The 19,800-nt window shown below is 40.5% G+C and overlaps 1 protein-coding gene across 4 annotated transcripts in view; it reads right to left on the reverse strand.

Annotated features, from left to right (window-relative positions):
* The window catches only part of CABIN1 (calcineurin binding protein 1), a 128,119-nt gene that overhangs the window by 7,718 nt on the left and 100,601 nt on the right, over window positions 1–19,800 (reverse strand). For all 4 annotated transcript variants that reach the window (XM_068910841.1, XM_068910842.1, XM_068910839.1 and 1 more), the window contains one exon: window positions 8,823–9,117. In XM_068910841.1, coding sequence (XP_068766942.1) covers window positions 8,823–9,117 — 295 coding nt within the window. The remainder of the gene's footprint in view (window positions 1–8,822; window positions 9,118–19,800) is intronic.

The raw sequence follows: 19,800 nt of genomic DNA on the forward strand, positions 1-19,800 counted from the left end.
GTACTGCGGAGCTCCATTTAGCTCTCTCACCTTATAGCACAACATACAAGTATTAAGCATACAGAAAAAACACAGATTCGCAATGCATATTCATATTTCTATTGAAAAGTTCACGTGCTACTGAGCTGAACGCTAAGAATCTTTTTCAGCCTTCCCCTTCCCAATAACTCTCGCAATATATATAACACAGTATACGCACAGAAAGAGGCACGTCATACCTTTCAACATCTCCCTGCCTTAGTGGGGAAGAAACAAGCTGAAAACAATTCAATGCAACAACCTACTCCAGCTTTCCTCTCCAACCTCTTTCCACTTGTTGCCAGGGTAACCAGTGTTTGCAGATGCCTATAGCGGGCGCCTGGGTTCATGACTTCATCACAGCTAATATTCTCTTACTGGCTCCCTTCATACACAGAATGCACTACACACACGTTATCCACACACTATAAACATGTAGAGTATGCGACTGCAGCAATCATTCTCATACTAACAGTGCCATTTACTTTGCCATTTACACAGTCAAAAATAAGACCCTCCAAAATATGCACTTGCAGATGTGGAGAAAGTTGAAAACCAGTAGGACCGTATGCAGTAAACAGCTGCTCTGCTGCCTTTGCACTGCCTACTTTGCCGTTCGATTTCCTTGTACCGTCAGGAATAAGGAGACGTTAGCATCACAGTGCTAGAAAACATTTTAGCTGGAATTTCAAAAAATTCTTTTGTCATCATGCACTAAACCTATTACATGACAACTGAAAGTCAAGCTCAGAAAACGCGCCCGGCACCTGGAAAAAATGTTTTTTGATTGCTGAGCGAGGCAGTCTGAAGTATTAAAGCCCAGATATGTTAAAGGATACGAGCAACTTCGAGTTCATTGCACAAAATATGATTTCATTATAGGAAAAAGGAAGGGACTGAGCTTTGGCATCCAGAACAGACTACTACCATGATTTCAAAAGTGCACGCTTGGAGAAGCGAACACACAGCAGCTTCAAGTGCTTAAACAAAGCGCTTGCCCCACTTGCCCTCATCCCTCTACAGGATACCTTCCCCAGCAGTTGTATGCGTCCAAAAAAATGCCTGAAAATACGTCACTACTTATTAGCAGTTCTGTGCCACCTTGCCTTCAAAACTCTTCAGAGAGTAAGGGCTGAATTCTGGGCACGCGCAGACACTAGGAAATACTTATTTTACCAGTCCCAATAACAACTGGTCTACTTTGTATTTTAATGGCTACTCAGAGCACCTGCAATTGTGCACCAACCCGACTGTTACTCATTCACCGTATGAGGCAGGTGCTATTATTTCATTTTGTCTCATCGCGATGGAAAAGGGTCTGATCCTTTGCTCTGTGCCACAATGGAGTGAGTATCTCACCGCATTTCCAAACAAAAGTGCTAGCGTGCAAACTTCTGTATTCCACTTGCCTCATCTTCCAGCGTGCTGGGAATTAATACAGCTTTTTTCCCTGTACAGCAACTGGAAAGGCTATGGAAAGCTTGAACTTGAAGGAGCTCAGAGTTTCCTCGTCCACTCTGCTACTCAGGCAATGGAAAGACTGCTCTGGAGCACAGGCTGAACATGAACAGCTGAACACGGTTCAGTTAAGGATGCTGCAGTTAAGGATTTCTGCTCTACAGAAACAGTGAGGGCATCAGCCCTCAAACTGTACCTGCCATGAGGTGCTGCACCAGAGCAGGCAGCGAGGCTATTTAGTCGATTAAGGAACGCAGTAGGTAATACACGGTACCCTTTCCTTACACATTTTCTTTCTCTAGGTTCATTCCAAGTATCTTGCCATGAAGTCCTAGCAGTATAAATAACTTTTTGACTAGAAATGCCACATTCAGGAAATCAGATTCAATGCTGACACACAAAGCCACGTGCTAAAAATCAAGCATCAGAAAAATTTTGGAGGTGAAAGACTGCAGAACACAAGTTCCACGGCCCACTACAATGAAAGAAATTCAGACAGTTTGGTGAGCGGAAGTTTGCACTGTAATGACATGGCATTTCTCTCTAGGGTCCGATAAAGTGTACATGCAATTATATGAGACATACCCCAAACCATCTCCTGATGCTGCACAACATGTCCATGCTATTAAGATTTAAAACAGGTGGCTGCACTAAAAGTGCTTCCTGGAAGTAGTGCCTGGCCCTTGCTAATTCCCAAGCTAGTTCCCGGTAACAGCCACGCTGGAGTCCATTCTAGCAGCGTCCATGAACATTTCCTGCCACTACCACGTTCCTAGAGAAGAAGTAGACAGCATGAAGGTGCCTACATTTTGACATGCATGGAGGTCAAAAAGCCCTAAAACAAAATACTTCCATACCAATTTTCTCTCTTCTCTTTTTTCATTAAACTTTGATTAAAAAAAAAAAAATCTATGCACTTAGATCAAAAAAAAAAAAAGTTTGGTATTCAACCACAAGAACTTTCAAATGGCATTTTAAAAATATAGATAATTGATGTTTGTGTCTTAATATCTGACTTAGCAAGAGCACATCATTTGGAGAGCATCACACAGTAATACTTGAATATAGCAACAGTTTCTCATTTGTGGTCTACTGCTTGCGAATTTTATGCACTAGTTATCTGGTGAAAACTGTAAGACCCTTCCCTCTCCGACAGTATCTCCTTCTCCTTTGACCTGAGAACCAATTTAGCACAGTACAAATTAGCAAAGAGTAGCTGTTAGAAGAGCGTGGGTTTTGTTGTTTTCTTTTAAGAGATTTCTCTGAAAACTTTGTAAATAATGTAACACCTGTAGGCTTTCAGTTAGCTCTCTCTCCAGTCTTCACTTGTGCATGAGTATACCTAAGTTTTATTCTGTTGGCAGTAATCTAAAACCAGTGAAATTGAAATATGCTGTAACAATGTAATGTCGCTACCATGTTCTTTTATAAAACTTTGCGGTCTCCAGAAGATGTGTTCTTTTAGTGCAAGATCCTGTAGGACAAGGATGCCCCAGCACTTTCAGGGGGATCTAAGGGCGTGCCAGGCTCGCGAGCCTCTTTGATCACTAACCCTGCCTGGCCCAGAGACTTATCTTCACGTCACTGGCCAGTTTGGAAGCCACTATCAGTGTCCTATTTATTCTTACTCATATAACATGGTCGCACAAAAACGACGACAGTTTTAATTTCAAAAGATTTTGTGCAGTGCTAGATTGACTACATAAAACACAAGAAACTTGAAGGGCAAAGGTCAGAAATAGACATTAAGTATACTGAAAAACTTTTCGGGAATGAATTTGTTGTACTAGCACACTAAATCAGGAGAACTCTCAAGGGGAGGAAGAAAAGATGAGACTGGCTGGTACTGTCTGAGCACAAGGCAAAAGAGATTTAAGAAATCATTTACAAACCAGGAACCCCCTGCTGAAATTCAGTGGTGAAGTTGTTTTCAGAGTGCACCCATTGGGAAAAATAAAAAGCTTCAAGAAAAGCAAGGGTCAGACAAGAGGAAGTGAAAATACCAATGCCAACACAGGAGGCAGATGCAGCAAGAGGCTAGAGTACACACAGAGCTAGTTGAAGGTAGCATGGGTTATTTCTATTAGAAACTTTGCAATCACTAACCGGTGGATAGGCGCTTCTACCTGAGAATGCAACAAAAGGCCTGGGGTTAAAAGTTTTTAAAGAAGAGTTTTTAAAGGCTTGGAGGAACTCAGTCTTGAGAACTCAAGAACCAAGCTGTAGAAACCCAGGAAAATTCAACATGGGAAACACAGGGAAAATAATGAAAGGAAAATTGCATACAACAAGTACACAAGAAAACAGAGTCATAGAACACGTCTACTTAAGAGAGAATCCTTAAGCTAATCCTTGCTCCTAGAAGAGTTCCAGGATGCCATCAATCTCTGGGCATTCAGAAAGAAAAGAAAGATCCTCCTTTTTTTGAGATAAGCTATAGAAATAAAAGAAAAACTTCGTGAAAGGCAAAAGGAATGCTAGATAACTGCTAAAAGAATGATGCAATTATGAGGGCTTAGATGAGGCCACAGACTTACAGTCAACCGAATCTTTTCTTTCAGCGTTTCAGCTCTTTGAGCCATCTGTTGAGAACAACTCTGCGCACTAAGGCATGATTTTGACTTCAGCAGAAGAAAACCAAGACTAAAGACTGGGATCACAGTTAGGATGGTTGAAAGTTACCATTCTTAATGCCTTAAAAAATAACTTAAATTTGAATTCAATCCCGTGGTTAAAACAAGGCATGGCTAAGAGGGGCAAATCCCTTGGGCAGTACTCTGAACTACGGGCTCTGAAGATCTGAGTTTTGCCTTAGAAGCCTATGACAAGCAAACTCAGAAGACACAGAGGTCGCTACGTGGCTAAACACAAATAAAGATGACAACCTGCAATCCCCATTACTTCACCCAGAGATGGAAACAGGGGTTGAGATGTGGAGGTGTGGAGGATGAACCTTTGTGCTATGCGCTGTTCTAATATGAAGATAGAGGCTGTCAATGCAAAATTACAGAGCTGGCAAATTCTTTGAAATATGTCCCTCCCCACCTCAGCCTTCTGAAGACTCAGCTTCAGCCTCAGACTGGGCATCACTTGTAACAAACTACGCTGCAGACTCCTGGGAGAAGATGCTCCTTACACTTCATGTAAAAGTACTGGCATGAATTTGAGGCCCAGCTAAATGCCATGTTAATACATCATTAATGAACACTCAGGACTTTTCATTTCAAACCCCTTGCCCTGTTTTGAGCATCTGTCTTTTAGGGAAACTATTGCTGCTCACACACACTTAAGACAAGTTAACTCCATTGCTCACAATTACAATACTATCCCTTACCTTTCCACGCAACCTTCTTCACTAGCATTTACTTCTTGCACTTTTGAAAGTCTAAAAGTTTTACAGCCCACCTACTGACATACATTCACACCTCTACTTGTCCTGCTGCACCTAGATAACAAACACTGAAATTACAGACAGACATTTCACAGCTTACACGTTGCAACATCCCTGCACACTACAGAAAGAACTGATTGTCTTCCCCGATTCTGAATTTCTAAGTTAGGACACTTATTTCACTACCTCATCCCCCAATAAAAGTCTGTTTTGTTTAACTGGTAAGAGGTCTTAAAAGAAATTAATCTCAGCAAAGCGTGAATTCCAGACGTTGCTGGTCTCAACAGTGGCTCGTTGAGGGAACGTTCTCGCGCTTTAGTAAGTGCCAATGTGCTGGTAACACTCACAATTAGGAGAAAAAGGTTACAAAGCAAAGAAGTAACACTACATCTGTTGAATTTGCTCTAGTGTCACCAGGAGGATCCCGCTTGCTTCTGTACCTGCCACTATCTCCCTCGCAAAGGAATGGGCCAGAGTGGTGGAGGGCTCCTGCTTTCCTCCTGAAACGTGTCCTCACATGCACAGCAGCGAAATGAGAGGGACATTAAAGAGTCCAACAATAAAGAGATCTTCAACACTTAAAACGATTACCTTCTTTTTATATTGAAATGCCTGGACATTAAATGGACATGAATTTAATGAGGGAAGGGGAGAAAAAAAAAAAAAGGTGTTAATCTTCTACTCTGATTTTATACTGCAATCTGGCAGAATGCTAGTTTTAAGCAAAACACACAATTCTAAATAATTTCAAGTATAAAAACCCTCTCTTTCTGTCAAAACTCAGATGTGAACGAATGCTTTCCTATTCACTCCTAATAAGAATCATTATTAGGATAAGGACAGTGAAGAAGAAAAAGTCTCAAGATTTTCCAGTAATTTAGAATAGTACAATACTGGAACAGTGTGACAGACTGGAGAAGGCCTACATGAACTGTCCTATTTCAGTTTCCCCAGAGAAAATTTTAGGCTGAGCTAAAGAAGCTAACTGTTGCATGCACATTTATGCCTAAACGTAGGAGGCTCTCCTGCTGAAATTGCCACTATTATCACTTTGTTGCTGGACTTCATCATGTTGTATTCTGTTCCAGTTGTCCTACACTATATCCAAAATCTCACTAAAACATTTACATAAGAAGTGAGTGGTATAGCATCAACATCGCTTGGAAAGCCATTCCTTTTGCTGGGTGAAGTCACAGGAAATGACAGTAGTTAATCCTCTCTGATGGGGAATGCTCTCACATGAACGAGTAGGTATAGGAGGAGGTTAGGAAAAATGACAATTAAAAAGAGGAAAAAGATGAAAACATTACTCAGAAAACAAAATGGAAGGAGTTTTTGCAGAAACACAGAGCTAATGGAAGGCAGATGAAAAAGGGGTAAAACAGAAGTAACTCTTCTTAAAGGAGGTGCAAAGGCAGGTGACTTAAAAAAAAAAAAAAAGAAAGAAAAAAAAAAAGGAAAAAAGGACACAGCGCAGTAATTGGTGTCTCTCTCAGTTAGAGAAATGACCTGTCAGGTAGGTCCAAGAGCCAGAAAGCTAGATACAACACATGCACTCAGCAGTGGAATGAGAGCTCTGCAGAGAGCCTCTTGATCTTCAGAAAGCTTCAGGGGAACAATTTTGGCAGCGAATTCTCCTGTCTCCCTCAACCAAGATGATGTATAGAAAGCAAGAAAGAAGAACGAACAATATGAAACTTCACAACCCTACAAAGCCTAGGAAGTCAAAAGATTAAAATAAGTGTTCCAACGACTGTAAGGTGGCCTGGGAAATTGCAGAGAGGAAAGCACATCAGAAATGCTTATGAGCTCTGTTTGAAAACAAAAAGAATGCAGTAGCTCTTATCTGCATTGTCATTTCTATCTGTCTGCTTAGTAAGTGCACAGCAACTTTATAAACCAGAGGATTCATTTTTTCCCCCTGTTGTCTAAGCACAGACCCAGATTATTCCCTGTTGAACAAGCCTGCCAAGATATCTTATGACACTGTGCAACTCCATTCTTTAGCTTCATAAGGACAACAAATGTGGCTTACACATTGAGTCAGCCTTTCCTTCTGTATCACTCCTCTGCTCTCCCCTTTCTTTTCCCTTCCTCCCAAGACAATCTCTCCATGGATTTGTGAGAAAAGAAAATGAGACGGTTATAATGCAACTGCTAATATTGGATGTTAAATTTCAATTTCATCCTGTACTCAGAGGTTAGCCCATTGGGAAAACTGATTTCTCCCTAGTTTGCTCTTCGTTGATGATGCATTCAGGTGATTATGTGCATTTAGATGTCAAGGCTGATTACTTAGGGAAATTGTGCACCACAAGCGTATCACCAAAAACTTTAGAAAGTCACAGTACAAGATTACTGATACAAAAAATACTGATACTGAACAAAACATCCAGACTAGATCACTGTCTGTTCATTATTAATATTATTCATTATTAATAAGTCTTCCAAATCCGGACACTATTATTTCCACTGTATCCTAATTTGTCACTTTTGACAATACCTCTTGGTATGTGGTTCATTCACAACTTATCTGGGCTCCTACGAATTTGTCTATGCATTTTACAAGCAGTGTTAGGGCCCTAAGGAAAAGCTGGAAAAGGAAAGCCCTAAGTCATGCCTGCAAAGGGATTATACTTTCATATCATTGAGACACTTTGATGAGTTTACTCATAAGGTAAATGTCAATTTACATGAAATATCCTTACTATGAAACTACAGCCTGGATTATCCGTATGGAAGAGGACTCATTTAAAATATCACTGAAAATTCCTGGAGTAATTAACAAGGAGGAGCATGACCCGATTTCAGATAGTGGTCTGGGGTAACTGAGACTGTGTCAACTATGTATTTCAAACAACCATGCAGTAGGGCCAGAATAAGCCTTGAAGATCTCTCCAAGTTTGTGAGCAGATGGGGTGAGGACAGGCAGTAGCAGGAGCTTTTTCAGACATTGTTCCTGCTAAGGTTGCAAAAAGGTACAGGCTACAGAAGGAGCTCTGGCATCTTAATACGCGCAGTGTCCCACAAATAAGCACAACCCTCTCTTCTGAGCACCCAAGGTAAGTCTGAAATTCAGTCTAATCTTACTTCACGCGCCAAAGTTAATCAGTATTGCCTTGCACAGTGATTTTGACTACTGCTAACGTTGCCAGCTTGCCATGACAAAAGGAAAAGACAACATTCTCATTTAGTTCCTTCCTCATGAAGACAAACGGTATAGAACCAAATACATAACACAGTCCTAAACAAATCACACAATCCTGATACAGAGCAAATAGCATTTGTTTTGCTTCTTCATCCACTTTCTGAACTCTGACCTCCCAGATAGCCACACTAGGACTATAAATAAATTATTTCCAATGTTCTGGTCTTCTTTCCTCAAATCTGAAGCACAAAAATTATGATATGTTAACTCTATCAGCCACGTAGAAGACTGGAATTTTTCACAACGTTATGGGTTGCCACACACGTATACATGGCAGTGATACCTGTGTATCTAATTATGTTAATCAGTCACTTGTAAGTCAGATGCAGGCTGCCCACCGATTTACTGCAATTGCATTTTTTAAAAAAATAACATTTAGGCTATTTTAAAGAACTGTGTCTTTCATTCACCTTTGAAGAAAACAAAATAAACTTGTTTTATACTAGAGGATTTATACAGAGAGTTTAAAACATATCACTATTTTTATATGGCTATCCCATGATTTTACATGTAAGTTACATACACAGTGGTCACTAGAAATTCTTTAATCTATCCTAGCAATTAAAATACGTATTAATTATACATACTTGCCTATTTCAGAGCCAAGACAAAACCTCCCTTTGTGTAGCCTTTTGAACGTGGTCGAGCGATCACAAAATGGGACAGAGTCACAACTCGGGCACTGACTCACCACATAGCCTTGGCAAGCTGACTAGCTAGAGAGGGCCGAGTCTCCCCAAGACTTACCCCGTGCAAGATCACACATGCTGGGAGCAGGCTCTGCATTTTGACTCCGGAGATGCTCAGTGTCCCTGTGTGACTCCTGGGATGGAGGCACTGAAGAAGATGCTGAGGAGGAGGAGGATGAAGAGGAAGAGGCTGGTTTGGGTTTGGAATGCAGGTCATTCAGTCTCAGGAGATTTTCAGGAGTCACAGTGTCTGGGTTCACTGGGGTGGGATGCAGTGTAGCTGGTGTTACTGGAAAGAAGCTCTCTCTGTTGTCTTTCGTATGTTTTGGGGTTGTGGGTGTTTCTCCTGTGGACTACGTAAAACAAAACAGGGCAGAAGGACACAGTGAGAAAATATGCACCAACGATCCTGCATGTGCTACTTGTTTCAACAAAAACTGCAGGCAGTACAACTTCCTATAGAAGGAAAACGACTTCTCTAAGGTGAATATAAAATTAATCATTATTATATGCATACACACACACACACACACATATATATATATAAATATAAAAACTTACCCCTGTACAGACTACAATTATTTTTCCTGTTCCTTACAGTCTATTCATCAAACCAGCACTCAAGCATTTATTCATACTCACATTTACAATGCTTTATTTAGCAAATCCCTCACAACACAATTCATTTTTCATGAACTTTGTTGTTAAACATGAACAGCAAACTCCTATTAACAGGAAGAAATTTCTTTCATTTAAATATACATTGGCAAACTCTCGACCTAAATGAAAGAGCAGTAGTGCTGTACGAGAATTTGCAAATTATTAAAAGAAATTATTCTTAGCAGGATGATGCGAGAAGAGAAGAAACAGAGGAAACAGAAAAACATGTTTGCTTGCAAAATAAAAGACCAACCTAACCCCCAAGTCATAAATTCCCAGTAAGTGCAGATCTGAGTAACACTGAGGTCCTACTTTGAATAACAATCTGGAAGATTTGTTGCCTTTGTAGAAGGAAGAGTAGTACCAAAAGCCACACTTTTCTCCAAAGCCAGAGCTAAGAGTTTCAATGCAGTGCTGTTAATCGTATAGTCAGAAGGTGGAGGAGTGATATAAATTCACCGAAAAAGGGAACAAAAGCATACATAAAACAAGTACCTTCTCTATAATTTTTTACCAGCAATCAGATATAGTATTTTTGCATGTAAGGATGCATTCGTTCATACTCCCAACAGTCCTTCCTTATTGAAGACTTATTGATTGAAAAATATGCAGCCGAAAGGAATCTTAACTGCTTAATTGTGTCTCCCACTTCAAACATAAAGAAAAAGTCATTTTAACCATGGTGATAAGAGTACGAGTGTTTGAAAGAGACACAAAAGTTCTACTGCCAACCGTAAAATCAAAATGGGTCCTAATGTCCTAGATGACTAAAGATTTATTACAATCCCAGAAGAATCAGCTGAATTTCACCGAGAGAATGGAGTAAACTACAGCTGGAGAAATCCCACGTTTAAAATTCAGAGGTGGAACGCAACAAGGACTTTTTTTCGTTATAATTAGTGGAATGTAATTTTAAAGTTCCTGTACTTCATTAATCAATCTCAAATACAAAAAGTGTATGATTAAAATCTGCAAGATTTTGTGTGCACGCAAAAAATAAAACAAAGCCGTCATAATAATTGCCACATTAGATCAAATAACGTCTCTTCTACCTATGAAAACAGCAAATTTCTGAGGTTTAAAGCTGCAATTGCGAAACTAAAGGTCTCAAGACTTACAAACGAGATCCCAAGCCTGAGGGAAATTAAACTGCAGAAGAAAGCCTTAAGCCAGAAATGAGATCACCAGAGGAAATGTTTTCAGTTGTGATTTATAGGGAAAACTTTTCACACCCATACACTTCATTAACTCACATAATACATTCGGTAGAATCTGAAATTTCTGTGCTTGTATTGTAACCATGTTTTTTTTTCCAGTAGAAACACACAAAGGTACTACTAGTTAGTTACTCATTTATTAAAAAAAATAATAAAGCATATCTATCACACTGCTCATCTATAAAAGCGCACCAGAGACAGAAAGAGGATAGCTGGAAAGCAAATTGGCAAGGCAGCGCGGGGAGGAGGGCATGTGATTCAGAAGAGAAAAATGATTAGTGAGAGAAGCAGCACACAGAGGGAACCTTAGCATCATGGAGTAATCCCTGCTGGAAGGGACCTCTGGAGGTCTCGAGTCCAACTTCCTACTCAAAGCAGAGCTTCAAAGTTAGATCAGGTTATTCAGGGCCCGTGTCCAGTCCCGTTCCAAGCATCTCCACAGATGGAGATTCAACAGCCTCTCTGGGCCCCCCCCGTTCCAGCGCTTTACCACCTCCACAGTGAACGTTTTTTTCCTTTGATCCTGTCCAATTTTCTCTTGCTGCAACTTGCAACTGGTGCCTCTCCTTCTTTCACTGTGCAGCTCTGAGATAGTCCGGTTCCCTCTTCTCTACTGAAGACAGTAATTCAATCTGCCTGCTCTTCCTTAACCTTCTCTTCGCCGGGATGAAGCAACCCAGCTCTCAGGCTTCAGCACCATCAAGGCACACTGTTGATCCACATTCAACTTTTTGCCCACCAGGACTCCCAACTCCGTTTTGGCAGAGCTGCTCCACAGCCAGTCCCGTCGCACGGAGGTTACTCTGTCCCAAGGGCAGGACTTGGAACTTGCCTTTGCTTATTGTCATGTGGTTCCTGTCAAACCAATCCTCCAGCTTACAGTAGTTCCTCTAAACAGCAGCCCTGCTCTCCAACTCGTTGATCATGCCCTCCAAATAGGTGCCAATCATGAACTTGCTATGGGTTCACTCCATCCCATCATCCCGGGTGTCAGAGAAGATGATGTCCCAGTATTAATCCCTGAGGAACGCCACTTGTAACTGGCTGCTACTTAGATTTCCAGTGGTCGGCCAATATGTTTTGAGCTTAACGGTGAGTCAGTTTTTCAGCCACTTTGTAGGCCATCCATTTAGTCAATGCCTCCACAATTTGGCTACAAGGATGCTATGGGAGGTATGTTAAAAGCCTCACTAAAATCAAGGTAAATAGCTCTTTGCCTTGTCCACAAAGCCAATTATTTCACCTTAGAAGGCAATCAGGTTATTCAAGCACAGCTTGTCCTTGGTATATCCATGCCTGCTGCTCTCAAGTACCTGTTTGTCTTTCAGGTATCTGGAAATGGTTTCCAGGAGATCTTCCTCCATAATCTTCCATGTGACTGAGGTGAGACTGACCAGTCTGCCGTAATCTTCTCGAGTTCTGGGAGTGCGGTTGGTTGCTTGTTTTGAAGACGGGATATTTTCTAGTCATTAATGATCTCTCCCGATCACCAAAACCTTTAGAAACGGTAAGGGTAGCTTTGCAATGACATCAGCCAGCTCCTGTGGCACTGACCTTGGTTTGTTCAGGGAACTAGTAGGCAAGAAGATTCTGTGGAAGGCTGCCTTAAAGGACAGAGGAGCTGAGAAAAATTGTTTGATCTTTGGGAAGAGCTTCCTCAAAGTACAAAATCAGACCATTCAGACGTGCAAGAAAATGAGTAGGCATGGCAGGAGGCCATCGCCTATCAAATCTCTGACCAGCTTCTCTTTATTTGTGAGTAGCAGCTACAGTGAGAACCTCCCCTAGTCAGCACATCCAGCACTTGGATCAAAAACTGTCCCTGATTCATTCCTGAACTCTTCTAGATTGCTTTTGCCTTGCTATGCTGCTTTTACAGCAGATATTGGGGTGTCCCTAAATTTCACCTCTCTGAACAAGTCAACAAACAAAGGAATGATTTAGAAACAACAAAAAGAAAAGAAAAGTCCTCTTGGCAAAAAGTGGCCCATTCACACATTCAGATGCCCATATCAAATTTAATTGGACAACGGACACCAGTTATAGATGACCGTGTACACAGGGAGAAAAAGAGAAAAGTTTTGTTTGAAATAATCCTCAATGGCATACATAGATGGAACCAAATTCATATTTAATTGCTCACCAAATAAGGGTGCTATATCTAGGATTAAAACAAAATAATTGTTATTTTTAACTAGTTCCTTCAGGCGAAGCTGTGGTTCGGATAAGATTTTTTTGAGGAAAATCAGCCTGCCTCATAAAGAGGATAAGGGCTACCTTAGCAGCTTAGGAAAAGCACAACGTTTTTAACTGCACAAAGAATAATGCTGAAACTAATTTAAAGTGCCTGTTTCAGTAAAACTATGACTAAAATTCCTCATGTGCAATGGAAAAGTACAGCCTCAAACCAAAGAGTGACGATTGAAGAAGATTTTCATATTTATGGCTTTAAAGAGAGCCTTCCAAATGTGACCTGGTAAAGAGTTGTCTAAGGATTCAGGAAACAGACAGATCCAACCCAATGAAACAGAGAGAGATTCTGATAAGAGAAAAATCCTCTCGATGTCTTTCTTTTCTGGAAAGAGTGGTGGGAGTGGAAAAAGAGGAAGAGAAAATTATCCTCAAGTAAGAGTAAGTAAGAGTCATTCTTAAAGACCCCTGGCTACCGTGTATTCTGCCATGTCACAGCCCTAGCAAAAGGGATTTAACCCTGCTTGGTATGTTTTACTGGACTCAGAAACTGGAGAAGACCCAAAAGTTATTAGCAGAAAATTAAGAGGAGCACTGGTGTGAAGTACACATTCTTTTTGTAAAAGAGATTTGGTTCTTAATGCAAAAGCAGGAATTCCAGCTCCTCTCCATCAGTAAGCGAAGCTACTCTCAAAAGCCAGGTTAGAGCAATTTCACCAACTGCAATAGTCATCAGCAACGACAGGGCCACATTATCATCATCATCCAGGTGACTGCTTCCAGGAAAATACCAAACTCTCTAACACCTCATTTGAGAAATAAACCCAGAAAAACTCATTAGAGAAAGTCTTGGATTTGCCAGAACCACTTTATTTTCATCTATTTTGGCTGCCGTATCAGCAGTAAGGCACTAGAAAGGCTTGATTATTTTCCACGAACATCTAGTAGGAAACTGAGAAGCAGTGACAATCCTTCACCAGTGTTTTATGTGGTTTCCCATGAGGGGATCTGATTTAATTTTTATTTTGTTGCAGCACTGAGTCAAAACTCTGAAAATTCACCTCCCCCCCACCCAACCCACCTCACCGTGTAAAACTTCTCAATTATCACCACTGCATTTGAAATACAGTAGCTTTGCCATGAAGTGGCTTTAGCCACTGAGAAGGACTCTTCCTTACGTTGATGGCGGTGCCACTCACAGTACAAATGTGTACGACCTAAACAAGATGAAAACTCATTTATCTGTCACCCTCCTCGTATTTTCTGGTTGAAACTACATGTTCATCCAGTAGAGACAGACCTTCTTCTAGATTTCTGAAAACAAGATGAGCTACTAAAGAGAGGCATATATAGCATTATTTTTGCCTCAACTACTATACTTCTAAAGTGTAGGGAATAAACATTCAAGACTTATTGATACCTCAATGACATGTAAAATAGATGGCGAGAAAAAACAGTCTGTTAGTTTCATAAATATCCCATATCTTATTCGTTGTTCTTTAAAATACCTAGGAAAAAAAAATCTTCTTTGCTATGGAGTTTGTATAAAGCTGAAATTTAAATGAATAATTAGCATGCATGCTTGTGTAGATTTCTGACCTATACGTATATAGGGGCCCAAGGCAGTTTCCTTATTTGTTTAAACTTTGACTACTTCAGCATACTCCTCTCAAAGAGATCACTCAGCTTCACAGCTGCTATAGAAGAACCCTTCTCATATTGAAAACGCATGTAAAAAAGTAAAGAAAATGCTGGAAAGCAGGCACTGGGATAGCCTTCCATTAAGAAAAGCAGCCATAAAAATGCAAGAAATTTCTCACAGAGGTTAGGGCGAAAAATAGCTTCCTATAGGCACTTCAGTAAAGAGGCAACAACAGCAGCAAAAAGAAACTGAGCATTAAGATAAATCATGAGAAAGTTTTACCATATATACTCTATCTGTGAAGTCATAAGCCAGACAGCTGGACAAAGACTCTCTTTATGCCTTATTTATTGTTGTTTTCAAATGTTTTTAAAACATTTTGAAAAACAAAGAAACCCTAGAGGAACCTTACTGCTACTGCTGCTGCACGGGCTCACCGCCCTGCGGCTGCAGGAAAAAGTAACCGTCCAATGTTCCGCAAAACGCAAAGCGAGCCTTCCCAAAAGAAGTTTCCTAACGCAAGAGCCTGGCAATGCAACTGTTGCATAAATATTTTTTTTTTTTTATTAGTCTCATGTCTGAATTTGGTATCCTCATGGGACTACAGTTAGAATCTGCCCAACAAAAAAGTACAGCCTTTTAAAAGGATACCAGCTAGAGCCCATCCCCAAGCACTGGCCGAATGATCCGTCAGCCATATTCTACTATATTACCTCTCCAACTTCTCTTCAATATTGTGTTTTTTAATTAAATCGTAGCTATTCATATTTTCTTTCTCAATCTCTTTGTAGCAATATTTGAAATAAATCTCCTTGGGAAGCTCTCTTCAAGGTACATTAGAACCAGCAGCAATATCCATAATCCACATCCCGATGAACCTGCTACTTCCTGAGACTACAATTTTATATACAGAAAATAATGAACCTTTATAAACATCTAACTGAGCTGCATTCCAACCTAACAAAATCTTCTGTTTAAACAAGTGCATCCAAGGACCTAACGTCCTGTTTGGTGCAGGCAGCCACCCCGTCCGTCTTCCAGCAACACTTTCGCACACAAACAGCAGCATTATCGCACCAAGAGAGGTAAGACAGTCGGATGAAAAACATCGACAGAAAAACTAAAAGATAAAAAGTGACTTTTCTTTCCTTCATGTTCATTTAATGATTGCTTTCTGCAGCAGCCAGGAGGAGTAGGGCTGTTAATTATATCAAGACTACACCTCCAGGATAGAGCGAGAGCGGGATGCCATGGCAACTGGCAGCCGCAACAGTGAGCAAAACGGTCACCCTTTGGTAGGGGTGAGACCATAAAGGAGCTCGTCCTTTTGTCCCCTCTGTCCCCATCTTCTCCTTCCCCCTCTTTCTTGTCATCTTTGCTGCATTAATAAAGCACACCGACCAACTCAGGAAAAACAACTTTATTTGTAAGCAGTCTCTGACGTCTTGATGTGCAGGAAGAAAAGATGAAAATTAGCAGCACGTGGGTGGAACAAAGAGGGGGGGAAGCATATGAGGCAGAACTAGAGGTGATTATTTTCTAATTATTTAGTATTTTACTTATCTCCTCCCATCCCCAGCAAACACTTTCACAGAAGGCTTTTACCTCTTTCTTTAACAGAACAGCGCTTTTTTTTTTTTTTTTTAATGAGTATTTGAGAAGAAAATGCTCTAGGCATTCAAGGCAGTTCATGCAGCTCACTCAAGTTTTCACCCAGAAGAAAAAAGCCTGCAAGGCTCTGCAGCTGCAGTGCGGCCTGCCGGCCACCGCAGAAAGGGAACAAAGTGCCCTCTAGTCTCACTCACGGCAGACAATTTTTTCCTGCTCCAAATAAAACGGCACCCTCGCTGCTAGGTCTAACACAGAACCCGCAGTATCAATACACTGACGCTCAACAGTCAATTTGAGCCCGCTGCTCTTGAGGTCGTGTGCAGGTCCAGGCGAGGACTTTGTATAGCAAGCCTATTGCCTATGTTCCCCTAAAACTCTTCACTACTAGGCTACAGTTTAAGATTACCCATTTCCAGTATTCAGAAGAGTTAAACACTGGTGAAAGAATCAGCAAGACCCCAGTTATCTATTTTGGAATTAAGCTGGAGCACAGAGAAGGGCAGTGAGAGCAGCCACGAAACACTGCCTTTCTTCAGCAGGTATTGCTTTTATCTGCAGCAAAATCTTTATACCACCGTGGAGCACGCTGGCAGCCTGCCAGGAGCCTGAAAGACATGACTGATTTGCATAACCTGATTGTGCCTTTGCCTTTATAACAGAATTTACTTGTTTTGGTTTTAGTGGCAGCTTCTTCACGAAGCATCATGTCTAATTGGATCTGACATTGAAAGTTGCTGAGAAGTTTTGACTGCATGTTCAGAAAGGGAAAGCAATGAGAGTACTCAGAGCTTGGCACCAGCAAGCGGGAGAAGGTGGTCATGAATTCACTACTTTGGAAGAGGTGAGTGAATCTAAGGGTGAAAGGGGGGATTTTATCAGTCAGGATGGTACAGGCAGAGCTGCAGGTTTGGCAGCTGCAGCAGGAAAGGGTGGCTGAAAATTTCTTTTCTCTCTCTCTCTCACTATTCAGGGATGGGTTGGTCCCAGAGCAAGGATTTTTTGGCTAAGGCAGCAATGAGTCTTAAATAACTCAGCACTGCCAAAGCAGTCCTTCTCATGACATTTAGATGATATACTGTATTGCGGGGAGCCAACAGAAATTTTCAGCTGCTACAGCACTATTCATTACTCTGACTTTCTCCATACGGTTCCACGGTCTCAGGGGTCCCAACAGGAGACTGCAGAGATATAGCAGGATTTTGGAACTTTGCCTTTGAATACTCCTGTATTTTTAGAGATGTTAAATCTAGTCTTAAGTGCAATGTAGATGGCTGCAACATTTTAAGCTATTTGTTTTATATAAATTCAGTTCTCAGGATTGGTGATACACCTATGATATCCTAACACAGGATCACGGAAGTTTTACCTGTCCGCTTTGGACTACTTGTCATGGCAGCTTCAACACAGATGAGCGCTGTAATTTTAGTATTAAGGCATGCAATATGAATTTCACAATAATAAAAATACTTTTTCCAATCTCAAGTCAAGAAACAAAGATGACAGAGGTATTCTTAGACCTAAGTATCTCCACATCCACGAGTGGAGTAGTGTGTGCTCTGTGAAGCTTCATCCTAGCTTTCACTGCATTAACTTTCCCATGCAGACATGTCCTGAACAGCATTGCAAATGAAGAATTTACTATGAGCAGTTTTAGGTGGTTAATGGAAAGGCTTATTAGAAATTCCCTAATTATCTAGAAGGCTTACAACTATTTTTCTAATAGCACGTCCCCTCCTTGATCCTTAGAACCACACATCTGGGCTTAATGCTTTGTCAGGGTCAAACTAGTCTGCTTCCTGATTTCTCATTCTCCTTCAACAAGGCCTCCTGGTATTTGGTTTCCAGGCACCATTAATTTTGTATTAAAATGGTAGCTGGCAAGAGTAAAAATACATCTTATAACTCAGAGAAATAGCATACTGCTTTCAGGATCTCTGCAAATCTCTTTGATAAAGTTCTCAGATTGAGAAAACCAAAGACCAGAACAAGAGCCCTTTGAACTGCTGCTTGACCGCGGACTGGATTAATCTTCGGTTCAACTCCTGTAACTTCAGCTACTAACAGCAGGGTGACCGATATATTTTCCACTGGTAGCAGATCTATGAACAACCATTTGAAGAGTAGGGAGCTATTTTTTGCTATAGAATCCTGTTGTTTCTGTCAACGTTGCATGGCATACTACAATTTTCTGCTGACCTCATAATAAGGTCAGACAGTATTCCAAAAAATCCTCTTCATCTATTATTTTAATAGCAATCAGGGCTTATTTACTTATTTTATTATTTTCAGATAGGAAGAAAGCTGAAAGAGGTGAAGTATTTTCAAACTAGATTCAGAGATATTTTTCTACCATGCCTCAATTTTTTTTCTCGGATTTTTTGTCTTTAAAAAATATCTGAGTCAAACAGTGGAAACAGTTATCCTCAGTTACCCTCAGAATAGAATTCGGTTTTTAAAGAGATCCTTGCATTCTGAAGAAAACCTGGGGTCATTAGAGAGAAACTTTCTGTACATAATTATTTCTTACTGTTTTATTACAGTAAAATTCAAACCTTAGTTTGTATCTTCTTTTTTTTCTCCTTATAGCCCATCTTCTACTTGATGTTGCTGCTCTATAAGCCATAGAGAGAATCAGGGAAAGCCTCACACTATCTCTGGATGAGTTCATAAAATGCAACTTGAGAATGCAGGGACTGTGTTTATTAATCAGAAACCATCATTTTTCTTTTTACTTTTCTCCTCCTCTTTTTTATTGGACTGTGAGATAAGAGCCCTTTGCTACAAAGCTCCTTTGAGTTGACTAAATATTTTAAAGGACTAGAGAGCTTTTGAAGAAGTTCACATTTTTATTTTTAATTTTTTTCTCCATGTTCGTAATTAACTTAGAAACTACAAACTTCACTCTTACACTCTTAAAAAATGTCTGTGCTTTTGCACACGCATCCTTTATAATGCTGAACTCAAACTGATCATAGTAAACAGTAAAATAAATACTGAGAAAAGATGATCACTAAATAACTAGAGGATACAACTGCAAACAACAGTTAGAAACAGTTTATAGAAATAAATAGTGCTAAACTGATGATATACATCTACTGTCTCACAAAACTAGGAGATGAAGAGAACGTGTAATATACCGCACTTTCAGCACGTTCGCTACAGACATATCTCAAAAATCTTGCTCACAATAAGAATATAAATGGAAAAGGAAAAAGAAAAAGAAGAGGCATGATTTTGAGCCATACCAGTTCTCCAGGGCAACGTGCTGCACGGCCACACAAGCAGCGGTGCCAGCACAGGGGAATGTATACCATGGAAAGCAGGAGCCAGGAGGGAAGCAGCATCGCTTCTTCCAGCGGCAGTCCTAGTTTAAAAGTGCTGATTTAACTGTGCCTGTATTCTTACACTATGATTCACTGTCATGTCTCCCAGAGGTATTTTTTTTAAACACCATCACCACCACCAACAAAAATCCAGAAAATGCTACCATCACCTCTCACAAGTACAACCTGAACTATTAGAACTACTTATTTTCTTCCCTCACTTAAAATCAGCCCAACAGAAGAGACTAGAAGAAACATATCTCAGCAAGTGGATGAAACCCAACTGCCTAGATTAAAAAGATGAAATTCTGGCCACCCATTAGCAACCTAAAAAACTTCTGGAACTGCAAAATGCAATCGCCTCAGTAATTGTTGAAGGTCTGTACACTATGC

This window comes from Struthio camelus, chromosome 17 (genome assembly GCF_040807025.1).
Source record: "Struthio camelus isolate bStrCam1 chromosome 17, bStrCam1.hap1, whole genome shotgun sequence".
NCBI classification, from domain to species: Eukaryota; Metazoa; Chordata; class Aves; order Struthioniformes; family Struthionidae; genus Struthio; species Struthio camelus.